Source organism: Chiloscyllium plagiosum, unplaced genomic scaffold (genome assembly GCF_037043375.1).
Source record: "Chiloscyllium plagiosum isolate Xiang-an unplaced genomic scaffold, Cpla_swu_hap1 HiC_scaffold_24, whole genome shotgun sequence".
NCBI lineage: Eukaryota > Metazoa > Chordata > Chondrichthyes > Orectolobiformes > Hemiscylliidae > Chiloscyllium > Chiloscyllium plagiosum.
The window spans coordinates 64,624,838-64,641,221 of NW_028270162.1; the positions used below are offsets into that span (position 1 = coordinate 64,624,838).

At 43.2% G+C, this 16,384-nt stretch overlaps 1 protein-coding gene across 4 annotated transcripts in view; it reads right to left on the bottom strand.

The window, feature by feature from the left end:
- The window catches only part of LOC122562890 (glutathione hydrolase 1 proenzyme-like), a 150,080-nt gene that overhangs the window by 45,731 nt on the left and 87,965 nt on the right, over positions 1-16,384 (bottom strand). For all 4 annotated transcript variants that reach the window (XM_088000279.1, XM_088000277.1, XM_088000278.1 and 1 more), the window contains one exon: positions 9,199-9,359. In XM_088000279.1, coding sequence (XP_087856405.1) covers positions 9,199-9,359 — 161 coding nt within the window. The remainder of the gene's footprint in view (positions 1-9,198; positions 9,360-16,384) is intronic.

Sequence of the window (16,384 nt, forward strand, 5' to 3'; positions counted from 1 at the left end):
TCAAAATGCCTCTTAAATGTTGCAATTGTACCAGCCTCTACCACTTCCTCTGGCAGCTCATCCCATACACATCCTCTGTGTGAAAAAGTTGCCTGTAGGTCTCTTTTATATCTTTCCCCTCTCACCCTAAACCTATGCCCTCTAGTTCTGGACTCCCGACCCCAGGGGAAATACTTTGCCTATTTACCCTATCCATGCCCTTCATAATTTTGTAAACACTCAGCCTCCAATGTAATGATTCAAGAAGCCTGACTGGAAAGGGACACCAAAGTAGACCCACTACTCGTGGCATACATAGGCTAGTACCAGCTCAAGTGCAGATAATTCTGCAGTTCCATCCCTGGGTCTGCTTTATAAATATCTCAGGTGATGAGTTCCATACTTTCCACATCCACCCTGATAAGATCCTTTTGTGGTTCAATCAAGCCACATTTCACTCTTCTAAACTCCAGTGAATACAAACCCCTAGCCTATCAATCTTTCCACTAAAACAACCAGCCCACTAGTTTCATAGACATTCTCTGAACGGCCCCTGTAATGCATTTACATCCTTTCTTAAATAAGGAATACTGTACATAGTATTCCAGATGTACTTTCACCAGTGTACTGTATCGCATAGAAACATAGAATATAACAGTCATTCAGCCCCACAATCCTGTTCTGCCATTCAGTATGATCATGGCTGATCATCCGAGTACCTGTTCTTGCTTTCTCCCCATTCCCTTTTTTCAAAAAATAAGTAAACCTTGTCAGTTCCAGAAATACACCAGACATTAGCACTTTCCCACTGGATATTGCAATCTTCATAACGATAATATCTGTATTTCTTTTCCAGAATTCTGAACTTCCTGTTATTTACATCTGCATTGGTTTCTTGATTTTCCTCCAGCCAGATTTTTCCCAGTCTCCTGTGTTCATGTCAGCCTCATCGTTAATTGAAGCATCACCACCCCACTTTTGTGATCAATTCCCCTCACAGTAAATTGGCTTTCCAAACTGCTTGCTATACCTGCATACCAAACTTTGCAATTCATACACGAGGACACACAGATTGTGGTGCATCTCAGAGATCTGCAATCTCTCACCACTGAGCTAATGTGCTTCTTTTTCATTCTTGCTGCCAAATTGGACAATCTCACAGTTTTCCACTTTATAATTCATTTACTAGATCTTTGCCTGTGCGCTAAACTATCATATTCCTTTGTAGCTTTCTTATGTCCTCTTCACAATTTACTTTCCTATCTGTCACTGTGCTTAAATTAAATTGTGACATAATTAAATATTAATCACAGCCACATGCATACAGAATTCACTCAGTTTGAGTTAATGTTACCAGCTACTGAGGTATGACAATGTACACAATGATGACAACGTTGAATTTTTTTAAGATGACAAGTCTCTTTCATGCCCCTCACCTTCATCAGGCTGTTCAAGCATCTCACAAGCAATGCTACAGGAAGGGGTTGAAGATACATGTAAGGACAGTTCATGACAGGACACAGGTACACCGTCCACTATCTCAAATATAGAAACCTCAGTAAGAATGGAAGGCAGGCAGCTGGGATCTCACACTATGTTTCACACATCATAAATGATTAGGAGCAGGGTGTGAAAGACAGACAGCTGCACAGAATCACCTGCAGAGAGTAAAGGATGCTTCAAGCTGCACAGCTAAGGTTCCATCAACAATTTTGGAACAGCCCCTTTCAGAGGCACTGCACATGATTGAATGAGTCCATCTCTAACTTCAGTGCTATGACGTGTGAGGGCTCTTGCTCTGATGTCTTTGTCCACAGAACGAGAAATCACCTGAATCGTGCATCAGACATAGTTCCCACCTGTGGCTTTCACTATTATCCCACCCTGAATAGCATTACTGGTGACCCAGGGTGCAGAACCTAGAGGATCCTGGGTTTGTATCCCAGCCATAGTCATAGTAACCAATGTGGTGTTGCAAGTTCTGGAGGTATTGCCTCTTATTTGGCCAGCAACTCTAGGTGGGTGGGATTACCTGCTTCAGGTTTGTAACTTCAGCAGAAAGCCCATCAACAGTCAGCTGCCTGATTAGAACATAGAACATAGAACATAGAACTGTACACAGCACAGGAACGGGCCCTTCGGCCCACGATATTGTGCCGAACATGATGCCAAATAAAACTACTTCGTTCTGCCTGCACTTTGTCCATATCCTTTCATTCCTTACATATTCATGTGCTTATCTAAAAGTCCCTTAAATGCCCTTATTGTATCTGCCTCCATCACTACCTCAGCAGTGAATTCCAGACTCCTACCACTCTCTGTGCAAAAACCCTGGCCCTTACGTTACCTTTGAAATTTTCCCCTCTCACCTTAAATGCTTACCTCCCGAGTATTAATATTTCATCTCTGGGAAAAAGATTCTGACCATCAAAATGCATCTCATAATTTCATAAATTTCTATCAAGTCTTCTCTCAGCTTTCACTGTTCAAGAGACAACAACCTGAGTTTTCCTAGCCTTTCCTTATATCTCATTCCCTTTAACCCAGGCAGCATCCGAATAAAGCTTTTCTGCACACTCTCTCCAAAGTCTCCACACCCTTCCTGAATATGGCGACCAGAATTGAATGCAGTACTATAAGTGTGGTCTAACTAAACTCTTTTAAAGACACCCTGACTTGTGTACACAAAGTGTACATTCACCTTCTTCACCACCCTCTCTATTTGTGTGGCCATTTTTAAGAAGCTATAGACTTGAACCTCAAGATCCCTCTGTACATCAATGCTGTTCAGGGTCCTGCCATTAACTCTACACGTTTCCTTAACATTTGATCTCCCAAAGTGCAGCACCGCACACTTAACATAGAACATAGAACAATACAGCACAGAACAGGCCCTTCGGCCCACGATGTTGTGCCGAACATTTGTCCTAGCTTAAGCACCTATCCATGTACCTATCCAATTGCCGCTTAAAGGTCACCAATGATTCTGACTCTCCCACTCCCACAGGCAGCGCATTCCATGCCCCCACCACTCTCTGGGTAAAGAACCTAACCCTGACATCCCCCCTATACCTTCCATCCTTCACCTTAAATTTATGTCCCCTTGTAACACTCTGTTGTACCCGGGGAAAAAGTTTCTGACTGTCTACTCTATCTATTCCTCTGATCATCTTATAAACCTCTATCAAGTCACCCCTCATCCTTCGCTGTTCCAATGAGAAAAGGTCTAGCACTCTCAACCTATCCTCGTACGACCTATTCTCCATTCCAGGCAACATCCTGGTAAATCTCCTCTGCACCCTCTCCAAAGTGTCCACATCTTTCCTAAAGTGAGGCGACCAGAACTGCACACAGCACTCCAAATGTGGCCTTACCAAGGTCCTGTACAGCTGCAACATCACCTCATGACTCTTGAATTCAATCCCTCTATTAATGAACGCTAATACACCATAGGCCTTCTTACAAGCTCTATCCACCTGAGTGGCAACTTTCAAAGGTCTATGAACATAGACCCCAAGATCCCTCTGCTCCTCCGAGGAGAAAGTGAGGTCTGCAGATGCTGGAGATCAAAGTTGAAACTTTATTGCTGGAACAGCACAGCAGGTCAGGCAGCATCCAGGGAACAGGAGATTCGACGTTTCGGGCACAGGCCCTTCTTCAGGCCCTCTGCTCCTCCACCTTACTAAGAACCCTACCGTTAAACTTGTATTCCGCATTCTTATTTGTCCTTCCAAAATGGACAACCTCACACTTTTTTTTAGATTAGATTAGATTAGATTACTTACAGTGTGGAAACAGGCCCTTCGGCCCAACAAGTCCACACCGACCTGCCGAATCGCAACCCACCCATTGCCCTACATTTGCCCCTTTTACCTAACACTACGGGCAATTTAGCATGGCCAATTCACCTGACCTGCACATCTTTGGACTGTGGGAGGAAACCGGAGCACCCGGAGGAAACCCATGCAGACACGGGTAGAATGTGCAAACTCCACACAGTCAGTCGCCTGAGTCGGGAATTGAACCCGGGTCTCTGGCGCTGTGAGGCAGCAGTGCTAACCACTGTGCCACCGTGCCGCCCACTTGACAGGGTTGAACTCCATCTGCCACTCCTCAGCCCAGTTCTGCATCATATCTAAGTCCCTTTGCAGCCGACAACAGCCCTCCTCACTATCCACAAGTCCACCAATATTCGTATTGTCTGCAAATTTACTGACCCACCCTTCGACTCCCTCTTCCAAGTCAGTAATAAAAATTACAAACAGCAGAGGACTGATCCCTGCGGAACTCCACTCGTAACTGGGCTCCAGGCTGAATATTTACCATCTGCCACCACTCTCTGACTTCGACCGGTTAGACAGTTCTCCATCCAACTGGCCAAATTTCCCACTATCCCATGCCTCCTGACTTTCTGCATAAGCCTACCATGGGGAACCTTATCAAATGCCTTACTAAAATCCATGTACACTACATCCACTGCTCTACCCTCATCCACATGCTTGGTCACCTCCTCAAAGAATTCAATAAGACTTGTAAGGCAAGATCTACCCCTCACAAATCCATGCTGACTGTCCTTAATCAAGCAGTGTCTTTCCAGATACTCATAAATCCTATCCCTCAGTACCCTTTCCATTACTTTGCCTACCACCGAAGTAAGACTAACTGGCCTATAATTCCCAGGTTTATCCCTATTCCCTTTTTTGAACAGGGGCACAACATTCGCCACTCTCCAGTCCCCTGGCACCACCCCATTGACAGTGAAGACGAAAAGATTATTGCCAACGGTTCTGCAATTTCCTCTCTTGCTTCCCACATAATCCTAGGATATATCCCGTCAGGCCCGGGGGACTTGTCTATCCTCAAGTTTTTCAAAATTCCCAACACATCTTCCTTCCTAACAAGTATCTCCTCTAGCTTACTGGTCTGTTTCATACTCTCCTCTTCAACAATACGGTCCCGCTCATTTGTAAATACTGAAGAAAAGTACTCATTCAAGACCTCTCCTATCTCTTCCGACTCAGTACACAGTCTCCCACTACTGTCCTTGATCGGACCTACTCTCGTTCTCGTCATTCTCATGTTTATCACATACACATAAAAGGCCTTGGGGTTATCCTTGATCCTACCCGCCAAAGATTTTTCATGCCCTCTCTTAGCTCTCCTAATCCCTTTCTTCAGTTCCCTCCTGGCTATCCTGTATCCCTCCAACGCTCTGTCTGAACCTTGTTTCCTCAACCTTATGTAAGCCTCCTTTTTCCTCCTTACAAGACATTCAACCTCCCTCGTCAACCAAGATTCCCCCACATGACCATCTCTTTCCTGTCTGACAGGTACATACATATCAAGGACACGTCGTATCTGTTCCTTGAAAAAGTTCCACATTTCAATGACATCCTTCCCTGACAGCCTATGCTCCCAATTTATGCTCCTCAGATCCTGTCTTGCAGCATCGTATTTACCCTTCCCCCAATTGTAAAACCTGCCCTGTTGCACACACCTATCTCTCTCCATAACCAAGGTGAAAGTCACAGAATTGTGGTCACCATCACCAAAATGCTCACCCACTAACAAGCCCATCACTTGTCCTGGTTCGTTACCAAGTACCAAATCCAAGATGGCCTCCCCTCTGGTCAGACAATCTACATACTGAGTTAGAAAAGCTTCCTGGACACACTGCACAAACACCGCCCCATCCAATCTACTTGATCTAAAGAGCTTCCAATCAATATTTGGGAAGTTGAAATCGCCCATGACTACTTCCCTGTGGCTTCTGCACCTTTCCAAAATCTGTTTCCCAATCTGTTTCCCCACATCTCTGCTGCTATTGGGGGGCCTATAGTAAACACTCAACAAGGTGACTGCACCTTTCCTATTTCTGACTTCAGCCCATACTACCTCCTAAGGCAGATCCCCCTCGAACTGCCTTTCTGCAGCCGTTATATCATTTCTAATTAGCAACGCCACATCCCCTCCTTTTTTACCACCCCCCCCAATCTTACTGAAACATTTGTAACCAGGAACCTCCAACAACCATTCCTGTCCCTCTTCTATCCACGTTTCCGTGATGGCCACAACATCGTAGTCCCAAATACCGATCCACGCCTTAAGTTCACCCACCTTATTTCTGGTACTCCTTGCGTTGAAGTATACACACTTGAGCCCATCTCTGTGTCCACAAGTATTCCCTGTCAGTGCTACCTTCTCCACAGCCTCCCTACATTCTTGGACATCCTGAAAAACAGCTAACCTACTTGCTGGACTACAAGTCCAGATCCCATCCCCCTGCCAAATTAGTTTAAACCCCCCAGAAGAGTGCTCGCAAACCTACCTCCCAGGATATTGGTGCCCTTCTGGTTCAGGTGCAACCCGTCCTGCTTGTACAGGTCCCACCTTCCCCAGAATGCAGTCCAATTGTCCAAATACCTGAAGCCCTCCCTCCTACACCATCCTTGCAGCCACGTGTTCAACTGCACTCTCTCCCTATTCCTTGCCTCACTGTTATGTGGCACCGGCAGCAACCCAGAGATGATGACTCTGTCCATCCTAGCTTTTAGCTTCCAGCCTAACTCCCTGAACTCCTGAATGACCTCCCCACCCCTCTTCCTACCTATGTCGTTGGTGCCAATGTGCACTTACCCAGATTAAACTCCATCTGCCATTTCCGCGCCCATATTTGCAACTGATCTATATCCTGTTGTATCCTTTGACAACCTTCTGCATTATCATCAACTCCACTGATCTTTGTATTGTCTGCAAATTTACTAACCCACTAATCTACATTTTCATCCAAGTCATATATATCACAAACAGCAGAGGTCAATATGGATCTCTGCGGAACACCACTAGTCATGGACCTCCAGCCTGAAAAATACCCTTCCACCACTACTTTCTGACTTCTGAATCCACGCGGCCAAGTCGCCGTGGATCCCATGCATCTTAATCTTCTGGATGAGCCTACCCTGAGGGGGCGGCACGGTAGCTCAGTGGTTAGCCATGCTGACTCACAGCATCAGGGACCCAGGTTTGATTCCAGCCTTGGGCAACTGTGTGGAGTTTGCACATTCTCCCCGTGTCTGTGTGGGTTTCCTCCAGGTGCTCCGGTTTCCTCCCACAGGCCAAAGATATGCAGGTCAGGTGAATTGGCCATGCTAAATTGCCCATTGTGTTAGGAGTATTAGTCAGAGGGAAATGGTCTGGATGGGTTATTCTTCAGAAGGTCAGTGTGGAGTTGTTGGGCCAAAGAGCCTGTTTCTACACTGTAGGTAATCTAATCTAGACCTTGTCAAAAGACTTACTAAAGTCCATGTAAACAACTACCACTGCTCTAACCTCATCAATCACCCTCGTCACCTCCTTGAAAAATTCAATTAAGTTAGTAAGATATGACCTGCCCTGCACAAAACCATGCTGACTGTCCTTAATTAGTCCATGCTTTTCCAAATGTGCATAAATCCTACCCCTAAGAGTTCTCTCCAATATTGTCCCAAACACCAATATGAGACTCACCGGTCTATAGTTTCCTGCATTATTCCTATTTTCCTTCTTGAATCTAGGAATAACATTGGCTACTCAGCAGTCCTCCAGGACTTCTCCAGTGGCTAGCGAGGATACAAAGATCTTGGTCAAGGCCCCAACAATCTCCGCTCTTGCCTCTCTCAGTAATCTGGGGTAGACACCATCGGGCCCTGGGGACTTATCTGCCTTAATGCTCTTCAAGAGACCAAACACCACTTCTTTCTTGATCTCAAAATGACCTAACATATTAGCATGCTCCAAACAAATCTCACTATCCTCCATATCTTTTCATGAGTCAATACCAATGCAAAGTACCATTTAGGATCTCAGCCACATCCTCTGCCTCCAAGCTCAAATTCCCTTCTTTATTCTTGATTAACATAAGATCAGTGAGTGTTCTTACCAAGGTGTCTCACCAGGAAACTCTTCTGCTTTTGAACTTTGTCTAAAAGTGAGAAAATTTGCCTGAACCAGGCAGTGCCACAATGAGCTGCAGCAGGGAGTTCTCCATGGCTGCTGGGCAATTGCAGGTTAGCCATGAGAGCAATGATAATGAAAACAAACAGTGGAATTGGCTGACTCTGCGCAAGCAGCTTCCACCTTTAACCCTTTGACTCACACCCCTCTTCCATATTATAAACTTCATATGCAGTCTTGTAACCTACAAATCTACAACTACACACGTGAAGGTAGGGCAATTGTTGACAGTGTCCATATTGGCTCAAAGCCCAGTGGACTTCAGATAAGAGCATCCAACTAGTTCAAGGAGATAAATACATAATCTACATCTAAATCTTCTGCAGCCATTGGAGTAGCCTCAGCAGGAATAGTTGAAAAAGGAAAAGTAGAGAATTATAGTTCTATAATTGTATGCATATGGGTGTTGAACGCATGTTAAATTATTAATGTTGCTTTTGTTTTCTATATGTATGTAAATGAAAATTTTCAGCTCGCTGCAATAACATTCAAGAAGCCTGAACCTATTGAGGATAAAGATTGGCACCAAATCTATCAGTTTCAACATTCACTTTCGTCACCACTATTGTTCATGGCAGCTATGTGTACTATCTACAAGATGCATTTCATTCCTTGCAAAAACTCTTGACAGAATTTTCTCAACCTATTTTCTCTACACTTGGAAGAACAGGGGCAGCAGGCAATGTGAACACCACCATCTCCAATTTCCCTTCCAAGTCAATCACCATTCGAACTTGGAACTGTGTTACAGTTCGTTCAATATCACTCGTCAAAATTCTGAAACTCTAACAGATGTTTGTTGTACGCACATCACAAAGACTGCACTGAGTAGTTCAAAAAGGTGCACCACCACCTTATCAAGGCAATTAAAAATGGACAATAAGTGCTAGCCTTGCCACCACTTATACATTGTGTCCGTAAATGAAATAAAAATAAATAATTGAAAATACAGTAATCAGTTGATGGGGTCAGAAGCTCCAACCTACCACATATGCTCTCTAAATGCTGCTACCAAGCTGATACAATGTAGAGACAGGAGAAAGTGAGGACTGCAGATGCTGGAGATCAGAGTCGGAGAGTGTGGTGCTGGAAAAGCACAGTCAGTCAGGCAGCATCCGAGGAGCAGGACAGTTGACATTTCAAGCATAAGCTTCTCATTAGGAAAGCAGGAGAGTTGATGTTTTGACCATAAGCAATGTTGAGAAAGTGATCTGTACGTTTTCCCACCTGCATTCCTGATATCAGTCACTATCTGTTGGGAGAGAGATCCGTTGTAAAATGTGTCAGCTCCTTCATCTGCCAGAATCTGATAAGTTGCAGCTAATCTTGAAAATTTAATTATTTCATTTTCCTGGAGTACTTTGCCATTGGAATTGCAAAATATTTCACTGTTAAGAGACAGACAAGGTGTTGAGTAACAGAACAGAATAGTACATTTAAACATGTTCAAATGTTGCATTTTAACAAAAGTGCACTTTGTATTGCCTTCCTTCCCCCATCAGACATGTGTACAAAAACACAGTATTTTTTTCAGCTCTCTTTATTGTGTTAGTAACCAAATTTTCCAGAATAACTTGGAAAAGGAATTTCAAATGTTCAAATTGTTGTTGTGGTTCTGTTCGCCGAGCTGGAAATTTTTGTTGCAAACGTTTCGTCCCCTGTCTAGGTGACGTCCTCAGTGCTTGGGAGCCTCCTGTTTCCACAGAAGCGCTTCACAGAAGGCTCCCAAGCACTGAGAATGTCACCTAGACAGGGGACGAAATGTTTGCAACAAAAATTTCCAGCTCGGCGAACAGAACCACAACAACGAGCACCCGAGCTACAAATCTTCGCACAAACTTTGTTCAAATAGTAGCTACATGATGACAACAAGATTTCACACTGTAAGCGATTTGCTTTTCGAAGCAAACTTGCTTTTTTTTACAGTGCAAGCTTTTCTGGAGACTTTTCTCTCTCACTGAATTTTGGTGATCTTCCATGCCTCATTTTAACTCTTCACAAATTTGATCTTTCCTACCTCAGCATGAGCTCTCACCTGCATTCCTGAATCACGGCATCTTGCTATCCATAGCTGTTCTCCTTCTCCAGATCCTGGAAAACTAACTTTGTCTCTGAGTTCTCAGGGATATCTCAGACCTTTTCCTCTCAAAGTCCACCTACATGATTATGTGAATCACATCGGCCTTGTATCCACGTAGAATCAGCTATCCGTGAGATGCCAACTCTCTTTCATCTTGGAAGCAAATGGACAATTTAAAGCGTAGCTATTCACAACATGACATTCTTAGCAACGTTCTGGGACCATGGAGGCAAACATTCCTGTAAAATCCTTGTAAGATCTTCCCAGCAAAACATCTGGGCTCCCTTTAACTTCTAAATATCAAATCATTCAGACTTGCTGTCAGGCAGACATCAGAACAGGCCACATCATCCCCTTCATTTTAATTCAAATTAAGGACCAGACCCAAATATAGGTTTTTTTTTATTTGTAAAAATGATGATTTTTAAAAAAATCCATGTACCTTAACAGCTGTGGTAGATCATTTATATTAGACGTAAGCAAAATTTTGCTCTCACTGAATTCCAAACTACACATTTTCCAGGGGATGTCAATAGTTAACTGTTACATTCCAGAAAGCAGCAAATGAAGGATAGAATTGGATAGGTTAACAGGGTAGTTAAGAAGGCATATGGGATGCTTGCCTTTATCAGTTGAGGCACAGGTTATAAGAGCAGGGAGCTTATGCTGGAGTATTGAGTGCAGTTCTGGTCACTGCATTATAGGAAAGGTGTGATTGCACTGGAGGGGGTGCAGCAGAGATTCGCTGGATGTTGCCTGGGATTGAGCATTTCAGCAATAGAGAGAGGTTGGATAAGCTTGGGTTGTTTTCTTTAAAGCAGATTGAGGGGGAACCCTGATACAGATGCATAAGATTGTGAGGGTCAATAAAAAGGGAGCATAATTTTAAAGTTAAAGGTAGGAGGTTTACAAGGGATTTGAGGAAAAGCATTTTCACCCAGATAGTGGTAGGAATCTGCAATGCACTGCCTAGGATGGTAGTTCAGGTGGGAAACCTCACAACCTTTCAGAGGGTGATGGGGGGTTGCTTTTCAGACTGGAGGCTTGTGGCCATTGGTTTTCCACAAGAATTGATTAGATTAGATTCCCTACAGTATGGAGACAGGCCATTCGGCCCTTACAAGTCCATACCGACCCTCTAAAGAGTAACTCACCCAGACCCATATCCTACATTTACCCCTGACTAATGCATCTAACACTATGGGCAATTTAGCGTGGTCAATTCACCTGACCTGCACATCTTTGGATTGTGGGAGGAAACCAGAGCACCCAGAGGAAACCCACACAGACACGGGGAGAATGTGCAAACTCCACACAGTCAGTCATCTGAGGCAGGAATCGAACCCGGATCCCTGGCACTGTAAGACAGCAGTACTAACCACTGAGCCACCATGTCACTTCAAACTCTCACATTTATCCTGGATTTGAACCCAGGATTTCTTATACTTAACAATTTACCCTTTGGTGCTGGGTCCACTGTTTTTTGTCATTTATATCAATATTTGGATGTGAATATAGAAGATATGGTTAGTAAGTTTGCAGATGACACCAAAATTGGTGGAGTGGAGGATAGCCAAGAAGGTTACCTCAGAGTACAACAGGACCTTGATCAGACGGACCGAGGAGTGACAGATAGAGTTTAATTTAGATAAATGTGTAATGCTGCATTTTGGTAAGGCAGATCAGGGCAGGACATTCCTATTAATGGTAAGGTCCTGGGATTGTTGCCGAACAAAGAAACCTTGGAGTGCAGGTTCATAGCTCCTTAAATGTGGAATTGCAGGTAGACAGGTTGGTAAAGAAGGTGTTTGGTCAGTACATTGAATATGGGAGTTGGGATGTCTTGTTACAGCTGTAAAGGACATTGTTCTGGATTAGTGGTGCTGGAAGAGCACAGCAGTTCAGGCAGCATCCGAGGAGCAGTAAAATCGACGTTTCGGGCAAAAGCCCGTCATCAGGAATAAAGGCAGGATGCCTGAAGGGTGGAGAGATAAGTGAGAGGAGGGTGGGGGTGGGGAGAAAGTAGCATAGAGTACAATAGGTGAATGGGGAGGGGATGAAGGTGATAGGTCGGGGGGGGGAGGGTGGAGTGGATAGGTGGAAAAGAAGATAGGCAGGTAGGACAAGTCATGGGACAGCGCTGAGCTGGAAGTTTGGAATTGGGGTGAGGTGGGGGAAGGGGAAATGAGGAAACTGTTGAAGTCCACATTGATACCCTGGGGTTGAAGTGTTCCGAGGTGGACGATGAGGCGTCCTTCCTCCAGGCGTCTGGTGGTGAGGGAGCAGCGGTGAAGGAGGCCCAGGACCTGCATGTCCTCGGCAGAGTGGGAGGGGGAGTTGAAATGTTGGGCCACGGGGCAGTGTGGTTGATTGGTGCGGGTGTCCCGGAGATGTTCCCTAAAGCGCTCTGCTAGGAGGAGTCCAGTCTCCCCAGTGTACAGGAGACCGCATCGGGAGCAACGGATAGAATAAATGATATTGGTGGATGTGCAGGTAAAAGGACATTGGTTAGGCCACTTTTGGAATAGTGCATTCAACTTTGGTCTCCCAGCTATAGGAAAGCTGTTGTGAAACTTGAAAGGTTTCAGAAAAGATTTCCGAGGATGTTGCAAGAGTTGGAGGGTTTGAGCTATAGGGAGAGGTTTAATAGGCTTGGGCTGTTTTCCCTGCAGCATCGAAGTTTGGCGGGTGACCTTGTTGAAGTTTATAAGATCATGAGAGGCATGAATAGGGTGAACAGTTAAAGTCTTTTCCTCGGTGGAGGAGTCCAAAATTAGAAGGCATAGGTTTAAGGTGGGAGGGAAAATATGCTAAAAGGACCTTCAAGTGCAACTTTTTCACGTGGAGGGTGGTGTGTGCATGGAACAAGCTGCCAGTGGAAGTAGTGGAGGCTGGTACAATCCCAACATTTAAAAGGCTTCTGAATGGGTATATGAATAGGAAGGGTTTAGAGGGATATGAGCCAAATTCTGCTAAATGGCACAGGATTAATTTGGGATATCTAGTTGGCATGGAGGAGTTGGACCAAAGTGTCTGTTTGCATGCTGGGCATTGCTATGACTCTAACTACTTAGATAAGCACTTTAAGTGTCATAATATTGAAGTCTGTGGACCTAGTAAGGAAAGATGGTATTAATATAGGTTGTAGTGCATTTCAGGTGATACAGACTCAATGGGCCAAAGGGACTCTTCTGTACGGTATGATGCTATGACTCTCTAATTCTCTGAATGGAGCCAATATTTACAGACTTTTATTTGTCGATATATTTACTACAAACATACAGCTTCCAACTAAACCTTTACAATTCTTAGGCTGCTACTATAAATTGGCATAGCACCAGTGAACCCCTAATTGATATCACGACGCTTATAAAATAACACACAATTAAAATTCAACAATAACAGTCAGGAGCAATAAAGCAAAGACTGTTGTAGTTGATCAGTGACACAAATTATATATAATATGCTGATATACGTGCGTGCTCTGAATAAAGTCAGAATAATCAAATACGCCTTTTTTTGGGAAATCCAAGAACATAAAAAAGGTTGAGAACTGATGGGAGAGAATGCAGAAAATATCCTGCAATTCACTAGCAACCCTTTCAGCAAGGTCATCTTTAAAAGCTGCTTGTGCTTGATGATGAAGAAGTCAGGCTAAAACTATCCTGTATGATTCTTTACATTTACCCTAGACATCGCAGAGAGGGGTATTTTGGCATCCTTGTTTGTGGGCAGGAACCTGTGTGACTTGCTGGTCAGGGTGGTGCAGAGGAGGGCTTTCCTCTTCCCTTAGAATCAGCAGTGGAGACTATCACACCAGACCATGCCCTTGCTCGTCTGAGGTTTCCATCCAGGCTAAAACAGTCTCAGCCTTCTGGAGGGATGGTCAGCACTGTAGGAAGAAGGTCAGTGACATCCTCAGGATCAAGACAGAGTTACCAGTCTCCACTAATGAGAAAGAAGTGGAGACTGACAAAGATGCTGAGGGACCAACATTGATGCTGAGGAAGTCAGGCCTGTGAAAACTTGGCAGCAACTCGATTTGAGGCTAATTGATTTTGCATTACCATCTGTAGATGCTCAGAATTATGGGCCAAATGTTCCTGTCCTCATAACGATACTTAATTTCAATCATTAAGCTGCTTTGTTTGGCATAAATTCAACGTGACTTTTTTTCCCCTTTGCATCCATATCCTGTTATTGCGTACATCTTTAAAATACCACAAACAAGTGCAATAAATAATCAAGAAAGCTAATGAAATGCTAACCTTTACATCCAGAGGACTGGAGTATAAGGATACAGAAATTATGCTGCAGCTACAAAACATTGGTTCGATTCTGTTGGAGTACGTGAGCAGATCTGGGCACCACATATTTGGAAGGATATGTTGGTCTTGGAGGGAGTACAATGTAAGTTTACAAGAATGATATTTGGACATTAGGGTTTAAGTTATGAGAAGAAATTATACAAATTAAGCCTATTTTGTCTAGAATTTAGAATGTTAAGGAGTGATCTTTTCAAAGTCTTCAAGGTAATAGCAAGAAACGACAGAGTAGATAAAAATAAACCATTTTCACTATTTGGGGATTCTTCACCTAGGGAGTATAGTCTGAGAATTAGGGCCAGACTGCTCGGAGAGATGTTAGGAAGCATTTCTACACATAAAGGGTAGATGTTTGGAAGTCTCTTCCGCAAATGGCAGTTGATGCTGGATCGGTTATTAATTTTAACTCAGATTTTTGCTGAGCCAAAGACCTTTTATGAAGTCAGGCTATCATCACAGTGAACGGAAGAACGATTTGAGTTATTAAATGGCCTAGTGATATTCCGATGTTTTAGTGTTTAGTTTTCTGGCTGAGCATCAGTATAGAGTTATGCACGATTACATGGGAGATGCACTTACCGGTTTGCAAGAGCCATTCATCTATCACTGAGATGTCAAATTGAACTATGCTGATTGACTCCCGAAACTCAAACATTTAGTTTAACTTCTTAATTTTCAGAGGTTATATTCTTTCCAGAGTGCAGCAATGACTGAGCCTCAGTGCACTTTGCATTGTTGATCGTATTTTGAACATCTACAGTTATCGTCACTGTTCAAGGTAGATTACAAGGAAAACATAGCCAGAAGTCTTAACAGATTTAAAAAGACCATTTGACTGTCTTACAAATTGTTTCACGTGTAATGCTGTAAAGAAGGTTCCCACTGTGTTCTTAAAATGATTCAGTGTTTTTTGCATAAAAATGTTCATTAAGATCTTCTTTAAATGTATAAGTTGGTTGAGAGAGGCCAAAGTGAACACAGACACCTTTAGATTGATTAATGATGGGAACCAGAAAATGACATAAGAGTTGTATAAATACATTGAATCAATCTTCACAGTAGAAGACACAAATAGCATTCCAAAAATACTACATAGTCAAGGGGCAAAAAGGGGACAAGAAATAAATACAATAACTATTACTAGAGAAAAGGTCATAGGGAAACTAGTGGGCTAAAGGCTGACAAGTCCCTTAGGCATTGGCTTGTATCCTAGGATATGAAAGAAGGTAGCTGCAGAGATTGTGGACACACTGTAGTAATCTTTCGAAAATAGTTATATTCTGGAAAAGTTGGATTAGAGAAGTAATTGTGTAACACCTTCATTTAAAATGGGATTCAGCAAACAGGTAACTATGGGACAGTTACCTTAACATTCATTGGGGAAATGTTAGTCTATTATAAATTTTGTAAGACCAGAGCATTTAGAAATACATCATATGTTCAGAGTCAACATGTCTTTATGAAGTAAAAGTCACACTTGACAAATTTACTACTTTTGGGGGGCAGGTGATGAGCAAGATAAAGAAAAATCAGTAAATATAATAAATTTGGATTCCCAAAAGGAATTCAATAAGGTTACCCACAATGAGGTTATTTAATAAGAGCCCATGGTGTTGGAGTAATATTTAGCGTCGAGAGAGGATTGGATAACTAATAGAAAATAGTGAATTAGGATATAGGGGTCATTTTCAGATGGCAATCTGTGACTAGCAAAGTACACTGGGATCAGTGCACAGGCAGCAATTATTTCCAATTAAAACTGACGACTTAGATGAGGGAAATGAAAGTACTATCACTACATTTGCAGATACACATAATAGTGGGAAAATGAGTGGTGAGGATGATATAACGGGCTGATTCTTATGTTTTTTGATTAAACCTGAGCTGTGTTTATTCTTTTGGAGGGTTATTCATTGCATGTGAGCTTTCCTGCCATATTTGCCAAACTCACCTCATTAATTACCAACAATGCCCTAATGCCCCAAATCGCACATCTGATTTTGGCCCA